This window comes from Zea mays, chromosome 9 (assembly GCF_902167145.1).
Source record: "Zea mays cultivar B73 chromosome 9, Zm-B73-REFERENCE-NAM-5.0, whole genome shotgun sequence".
Taxonomy (NCBI): Eukaryota; Viridiplantae; Streptophyta; class Magnoliopsida; order Poales; family Poaceae; genus Zea; species Zea mays.
Window position 1 is genome coordinate 129744236 of NC_050104.1, and position 7416 is coordinate 129751651.

At 44.7% G+C, this 7416-nt stretch overlaps 2 protein-coding genes across 2 annotated transcripts; one reads left to right on the forward strand and one right to left on the reverse strand.

The window, feature by feature from the left end:
• Positions 1-1339: 1339 nt before the first annotated feature.
• Positions 1340-4583, forward strand: LOC103651860 (protein MAIN-LIKE 1-like). The gene is made up of 9 exons (XM_020544733.2): positions 1340-1990; positions 2074-2146; positions 2223-2389; positions 2462-2968; positions 3046-3232; positions 3314-3522; positions 3613-3907; positions 3977-4060; positions 4137-4583. Exons 1-9 carry the CDS (start codon positions 1779-1781, stop codon positions 4413-4415), a joined length of 2013 nt encoding a protein of 670 aa, XP_020400322.2. The 5' UTR covers positions 1340-1778; the 3' UTR covers positions 4416-4583.
• Positions 4584-5881: 1298 nt separating this feature from the next.
• LOC109942387 (uncharacterized) lies at positions 5882-6630 on the reverse strand. Its single transcript, XM_020544336.1, has 3 exons — positions 6574-6630; positions 6307-6499; positions 5882-6222 (listed from the first exon to the last, which is right to left on the reverse strand). The coding sequence occupies exons 1-3, from the start codon at positions 6603-6605 to the stop codon at positions 5926-5928; spliced, it is 522 nt and encodes a 173-aa protein (XP_020399925.1). The 5' UTR covers positions 6606-6630; the 3' UTR covers positions 5882-5925.
• Between the last annotated feature and the right edge of the window lie 786 nt (positions 6631-7416).

Here is a 7416-nt window from a genome sequence, read left to right on the forward strand (position 1 = left end):
ACTCACAGAGAGTGACATTGAGATGTTGCAACGTGTATTTCCAGACGGTCGGGATCCTAGAGTGCATGAGTTCAGCGATCTTAGTCTTTCTCATCAGGCAAATGCAGAGGGCAGGGATGATGAGCTGCTTGACGCTCCTGAGGCCGGTCCTAGCATGATGATTGAAAAGGGTAGGGTCTTCAAGGACCTAACTGCCTTGAAGAGGTGGTTGCAGCATTATGCAGTCTTACGTAAGAGGCCGTATAGAGTACTTCATTCGTACGAGAAACGTTGTTACACGGTTGTATGCGACAAGGATAACTGTTCATGGAGGGTTTGTGCTAGGATACAAAAGATCACCGCAAAGTGGAAGATAACAAAAGTAGTGGGGCCACACACATGTGCTGAACATGAGTTAACGATGAAACATCGCCAATTGACATCAACCCTCATCGGGAAGCGACTTATGGGAATACTGCAGTCGGAACCAAATATGAAGGTTAGGACAATCATGAGGATTGTGGAGAATGTGTTTGATGGGTACAAGATAACATATGGTAAAGCTTGGAGGGCTAAGCAGTGTGCGTGGAAGATGATATATGGGGACTGGGAGTCTGGGTACGAGCAGCTACCTGTTCTTTTAAATGCAATGAAGGCGGTCAATCCAGGCATGCATTATGAGTACATCCCTAAACCAAATGCATGGATTGATGGGAGACAAATATTCTTCCGTGCGTTCTGGTGCTTTCCCCAGTGTGTGGATGCCTTCCGGCATTGTCGTCCTGTCTTTTCAATTGACGGCACGTTTCTTCTCGGCAAGTACCAGGGCACTCTTCTAATTGCCATATCCGTTGATGCAAACAACAAGCTAGTTCCCCTAGCATTTGCTCTGGTTGAAAAAGAGAACAAAGACAGTTGGGGCTGGTTCCTGCGACTGGTCCGGATACATGTGGTTGGCCCAGGACGGGAAGTTGGTGTAATATCAGATCGGCACCAGGGAATACTCAACACGGTCCGTGAGCAGATCGATGGGTACCCTCCTTTGCATCACAGGTGGTGTACTCGACACCTTGCTGAGAATCTTCTGCGTAAGGATGGTGTCAAGGATAACTTTGAGCTTTTCCAGGAGACATGTCGACAGCTGGAAGACAAGTTCTTTAGAGAAAAGTTAGAAAAGCTCAAAGTCGCAACAAATGCCGAGGGTAGAGATTGGTTGAATGGATTGATGCCGGATTTGGAGAAGTGGACGAGAGCTCACGACTTAGGTGGATGGAGATATGAGTTCCAGTGTAGTAACATGGCCGAGTCATTCAACAAATTATTGTTGGGCATACGTGGTATGCCGGTCACTGCTATAGTGACATTTACCTTTTACAAGCTTGTGGCATGGTTTAATGATAGACACACCCACGCAGTTGGATTGCAGAATGAGGGAGAGAGATGGGCTCCAAAGCCTAAGACCTTTCTAGAGAAGGCAAAGGAAAGGGCAAACACACACACTGTTGATTGTTTTGACTTACAGTCAGGGACATATGAGGTATTCCTTCAAGCTGGTACTACTTCTGACGGCGAGTCACAAGAGTCGAGGAAGCATGTGGTTGTCCTTAATGACTTGTCATGTACTTGTGGCGCACCCAGGCAATACCATTTTCCATGTTCTCATCTAATCGCAGCTGCTCGAGCTCGTAACTTTGACTTAGAGAGGAGGATACCTCAAGAGTTTACTATTGATAAACTAGTGTTGACTTGGAGTCCAAGATTTATTCCTTATCGTGACGCGGGTGAGTGGCCTCCGTACGATGGCCCAAAGTATGTCGCTGATCCAAGTAGTCGTTGGACCAAGCGTGGATCCAGGAAGAGAACGAGGCACAAGATGGTTATGGATCAGGTTGGTGGTAGGAGTAGAAGGGGAAGGAGAACACCATTTCTTACCGACCCCGAGCAGTATGAGTGTGGCAAGTGCGGTAGACTTGGTCATAATTCACGCACTTGTCGTTGGCAGATTAGCGAGGTTTGTATTTTTAGTTTAATGATACTACCTTAATTTTATTTAATAAGGCTATATTACTTACTAACATTAATTTCATTTTGTAGGATGGCACAGTTCCACCTCCTCGACCCGTTCTACGACGAGAGCCACCGGGGGCGCCTTCTGTCGGAAGGCCAGGTATTTAATTGTAAATATCTTTTGTAGATTTGTTGTTGTACAAATGGTGTTGCTTATATAATATTTTTCCGTGTAGGACCTAGCAACGCTTCGTTCTAGGACACACAATGGGTTCCTAGACATGGTGTTCGACGACAGGTACACTAATTACCTCAGACGAGCAGGTCTAGATGTAATATCTTACCAGTTACGACGCGGGTTGCCTACTATTGATTCGGCGGCCATTACTGCACTTGTGGACAGGTATTGTTATGATTTTATAAAAATATTCTGGAATCATTAAGCTCGTTTACACTATTTTTTTAAATTATGTAGGTGGCGGCCTGAGACACATAGTTTTCATCTACCTTTTGGTGAGATGACAGTCACATTAGAGGATGCACAGAAGATACTTGGACTCAATGTTGGTGGCAGAGCAGTGACAGGCCAATGTGACTCTGACGGTTGGAGGGCTAGAGTTGAGGCCTTTCTTGGTAGGGAGCTTCCTGCTGAGGGCGTTGAAAGGACTGCTGGAGTAGGCATCACATGGCTCCGTCAGTCTTTTGGTGTGTGCCCTGCTGATGCTGATGAGGCTACAGTCCAGTTCTATTGTCGAGCTTGGATCTTGCACATGTTTGGTTGTGTCCTCTTCCCAGACGCCACAGGAGACTGCGCGTCCTGGATGTACATCCCATGTCTAACCGACTGGGATACAGCTGGACAGTACAGTTGGGGCTCCGCTGTGCTTTCTTTTTTGTACCGGCAGCTTTGTGAAGCTTGCCGTCGTACGTCCTCCTCTTCGTCTATAGGCGGTTGCGTCTACCTCCTGCAGATATGGATGTGGTACGTCTTGGACCGACGTCTTCACAATTTTATTTAATAAGGCTATATTACTTACTAACATAAATTTCATTTTGCAGGTTTCGCATACCAGTTGGTCGACCACGTGTTTTCCAGCCTAGACCCTGGCCATGGATGATTCATGGAAATGAACGTCTTCGACCGACGTATGCTTATATTTGGGACCAAGTGGCAGCTCCTTTTGCGAGAGCTAAGAGGGCATACATGGAGTATGTTAACGAGTTTGACACCCTTTCTGCCTCTAGCGTAAGTACTCAACATGTATATCTTATCGTTATGAAATTTGTTTTATTATACTTAACATAGATTGCTTCATTTTTGTTTTAGGTCACATGGCAGCCATACAACGCACCTGAGTATGCTGGGATGATCTTTAGTGTAGTATGCAGTAGTGAAGATGAACTCTATATGATGCAATGTCCTTTGGTCTGTTTCTGGTGTGTTGAGTGGCACTTACCTCACAGGGTTCAGAGACAGTTTGGTAGGAACCAGCTATGGCCGGTTGAAGATGTTCCTACTTCAAAGGAGCTACACAAGTAAGTTCGCAATCTATAAATCCAGTTTGCAATTTATAACATAAATCATTCTTAACTTTGTGTTCTTTATATGATATGATTTGTGTGTAGATTTGACCGGCGGAAGCAAAAGAAGATAACGGACTTTCGTCAACATCATCTGATATTAGTAAATGATTGGGAATCGGGTGCTGAGAATGTATATTCCAACGATGAGTTGCACAACAACAGTGATTACAGGCGGTACCAAGCTTGGTACCAGGGTGCGACTCGTTGTAAGCTTCGCCAGCAGTGGACAGCGGAAGACTACGCCGACATTGATTCTTCTGACGATGAGGAAACGGAGTATGACCTGTCCACTAGACTGGGAACCCAAGTGGAGGCGGCACCCATATTAGATCGAGTGGTAAGTTTTACTCGATTTTAATACTCGACATGTATAAATTGTATGTGTGATGCAAATTGTGTTGTACAGGGTAACACATTGCGACGGTCGGTAGAGGACATTGATCGCCAACTTTTGACTACGGGCGACAGCAGCATGCGCAGCTTCTTGCAGGTGAGCCCACATGCATCGTTTATAGCCTTTAGCGTGTTATGAATATGTTGTAAACTAATATGTCTTTGGCATGCAGCGTTTATCTAGGCGCCTACGTGGAGCTGCTGCTCGCTGTGGCTGCAGGACTACTGTTGCACATGACGTCCATGTACCATCGTGTACCGACACAGCAACGCCCTCCACAGGTCTTGGTGCTGGCTTCGACTACGATCACGACGAGATAGGACCTTCACAGCTTGAGGGGGCTCCTTCGACACAGCCATTACAACCACAAGATCGTAGGCGACACCGCTCTCCACAACGTTACACTCCAGGCACCGACGCTTTAGGCAAGGGTAAGACTAGGAGACGTTGAATTGGTTTGGACTCTATGGACTTGTTATGTAACGTATGAATTATATAGACTTGTAATGGACTCATTTGGCCTCTACGGGCTTGTATGACATTTTAATGGACTTGTATGAATTCTATGGACTTGTAATGAACTTGTTTAGACTTTTATGAGCTTGCTTGGAATTGTTTACAATTGTATGCACTTGTATGTTATGCTTATCTATGAGTATATCTTGGATTGACAAAAAACAGAGAAAACTCTGCCGAAATTTAGTGAAATTGTTGGTTATGTCATGTAGCCTTTACATAATTATTACATAGCCTTTTCAGAAGCATTAATTTTTGGACTAGCATCTATACTTTTCAGATCCATTTCGTAGCCTTTTCAGGAGTGCTTATATAGCCTTTTCAGAAAGTAAAAATAGCCTTTTCAGGATTGTATATATAGCCTTTTCAGAAAAAGAACATAGCGTAGGACATGTAGCCTTTTCAGAACAAGAACATAGCCTTTTCAGAGTTTTTGTACATATCTGATGTTTATAATCTATTACACTATCTATCCTTTAGCCTATATATACACGATCCTTTGTACATTTGCTTCATTGTGCAATAGAATGGCTTCAGGGTCTTCTAGGGGCAAGGGCGCGGTAAATGAGAGACGAAAGGATGGAGGGAAGTTAACTCCAATGTGTTTTGATGGCCCTCTTGGTCCAGATTTTTTTGAAGAGGCGGTTTTTAACTTTCCAGTTCAAAGTAAAAAAGATTTCAACAAAGAGGTTAGACTTAGGTCCTACGATAATAGGAGAGAAGATTGGCCGAAGTGCATGCATGGCGAGGATTGCTTGGTGCAGATGTTCGTTGAGGGTGGAATTGATGGAGGCCGGCGTTTCTTCAGATGTCCTTATGCATATGTACAAATTAATTTCTAGTCCTTTTTTCTAAATACTTTTGTTGTTCAGTGAAACTAACTATAAACATTTATGCAGCATTCATTGGTCAAGGAGAATTGTGGGTTCACTCGTTGAGTAGATCCTCGTCCAATTTTTCCTCATGCGGAATACATATCCTACCTACAGAATAGGATATTTGATCTAGAGAGAGAAGTAAGCAACAAAAATGATGAGGAAGAAAGAGACACAAACAATGGTGGTGCTTCACAGGTGCAAGTATGCCCAGATCCATATTGTTGCTGCCCTTGTCACAACAAGAATGTTGGTCCTCCGTCGTCTCCACCGCACCCACAGCAGACACCAACAATGGGAGGATACTATGGGGAAGGGTCAACTCAATTTGGAATGTGGGAGCACTACTAGAAAACTCTTATGTATCAATTGCTTTCAGCGTGTTGATTATCTATTTCAATTGCTTCAAGTCGCCTTCAAGAATTGCTTTAAATCTACTTTTCATCAATTATGTATTTATGTAATTTTTCATCAATTTGAAGGTAATTCATTACGAAATATCATTGTTCGACAATACTTATTACCGAATAATAAGTTCATTATTACATAACTTCAAATAAAACACCAATACTACTGAGTACAACGGGGCCATTTGCCTTTGCGAAATGCATCAGGGTTCTCCTCCATTGCTTCCTTTGCACGACGTGCACGCTCAAGCTTCTTCTCCTTATCTTCCCTGCATTCAGCAACACGCCTCATTTTCTCTTCGTCTTCACGTTGTTGCTCGGCAGCAAGCTCCTCTCGTCTTTTTTTCATCCTCTCTTTGTCCTCTGCATCCCACTTTTGAAGATTCTCCAGCCACTTATTATCTTTCTCTGATATTTCTGTGTCAATCCACTGCTCAAAATCACATAGCGGTGGAGGAGTCTACAAAATGTGAAATTATTAGTACGCAAAAAAACATTTACAAAAACATTCACAAATGTAAACATATTACAAGACTATTCTCACCATTAAATTCATCCGACGTTGAACAATAGTTGGCTCAAATGCAAAGTTAGCACACATCCAATACCTCTGTCGATAGGTGTCATGATCTTCAGACTTATCGACCTTACAAGGATCACCACAAAAACACATAGGCACTGGAACACCACTTGGCAAAGGCAGCGGGTCGAAGGCAGTTCCGGTCAAAGGACCCTTCCTAAATTTCCATAAACTCTATAACAATCAGAAATATAATAGACTCACAAAATAAGAGGCAGATCCAAAACTTACCTTTGTTTAGCATATTTACCACGCCTAGACATCTCTAGTTTAGAAGAATTGAAATGAGCGCAGCAACAAGCCAGACGTAGGGTGCTATTTATAGGCCCGTACCTCGGCGCCATAGATCTTGGCGCCGAGGTAGGCGTCGTTGACCGGGCGCCTACCTCGGCGCCAAGATCTATGGCGCCGAGGTACGGGCCACGTAGATCCAGATCACACCCACGTCTGACGTATAAGCGCCAATAGTATTGGCGCCGGCACACACATCCTCGGCGCCAATGATGATGGCGCCGAGCATAGGGTCCATTTTTTGAAATGAAACTGCCAGGGGCATAATTGTGGGAAAAAAACCGGAAAAGGGCCAAATTGCAAAAAAGTTGGCCACACCAGCCGCGAGCTCGTCATTGTACCCTCCATGCTAGCTGCGAGCTCAAGCACCCTCCGCCATCCACGCAACAAAACTCGCTCGCCTCTTGCCTCGCCGGTTATGGATAAGGATGTGCCTCAGCCTTTGCTGCCCCAGTTCACCTACAAGTAGGATGTGCAGGGATAAAAAGACGTTATTGTTGGCTCTAGAGAAAGGAGGTGAGGGGGCTGGAGGTCATGGTGGATATGGGCGACGAACTCCCCGTGGCGGCCATTTATACCTCAAGTGTGTGGCCCCGAGCTATGGCTGTGGAATTGGTGTTGTGTGGTGGAGAAGTGCGACAACCTTCCCATGGCGACCATGTCAACCTCAGGTGCGTGGACTCAGGTGCATTGTGCATGTCCTCCATTGCCCACTCCGCTTCCCCTACCTTGCTCCCTCGTCTGTATGCATGCACATGCAATATAAGCAACTTGTGTATGAGA

What these genes read in the sequence shown, in the direction of transcription:
- LOC109942387 (XM_020544336.1), bottom strand. Translation starts at nt 6,605, where the DNA reads ATGTCTAGGCGTGGTAAATATGCTAAACAAAG. An exon ending in GGTAAATATGCTAAACAAAG is followed by an intron (nt 6,500 to 6,573) that starts GTAAGTTTTGGA and finishes ATGGAAATTTAG; the next exon opens with GAAGGGTCCTTTGACCGGAA. An exon ending in AACGTCGGATGAATTTAATG is followed by an intron (nt 6,223 to 6,306) that starts GTGAGAATAGTC and finishes CACATTTTGTAG; the next exon opens with ACTCCTCCACCGCTATGTGA.
- LOC103651860 (XM_020544733.2), top strand. Translation starts at nt 1,779, where the DNA reads ATGGCCCAAAGTATGTCGCTGATCCAAGTAGTCGTTGGACCAAGCGTG. An exon ending in GCCTTCTGTCGGAAGGCCAG is followed by an intron (nt 2,147 to 2,222) that starts GTATTTAATTGT and finishes TTTTCCGTGTAG; the next exon opens with GACCTAGCAACGCTTCGTTC. An exon ending in ACACCCTTTCTGCCTCTAGC is followed by an intron (nt 3,233 to 3,313) that starts GTAAGTACTCAA and finishes TTTTTGTTTTAG; the next exon opens with GTCACATGGCAGCCATACAA.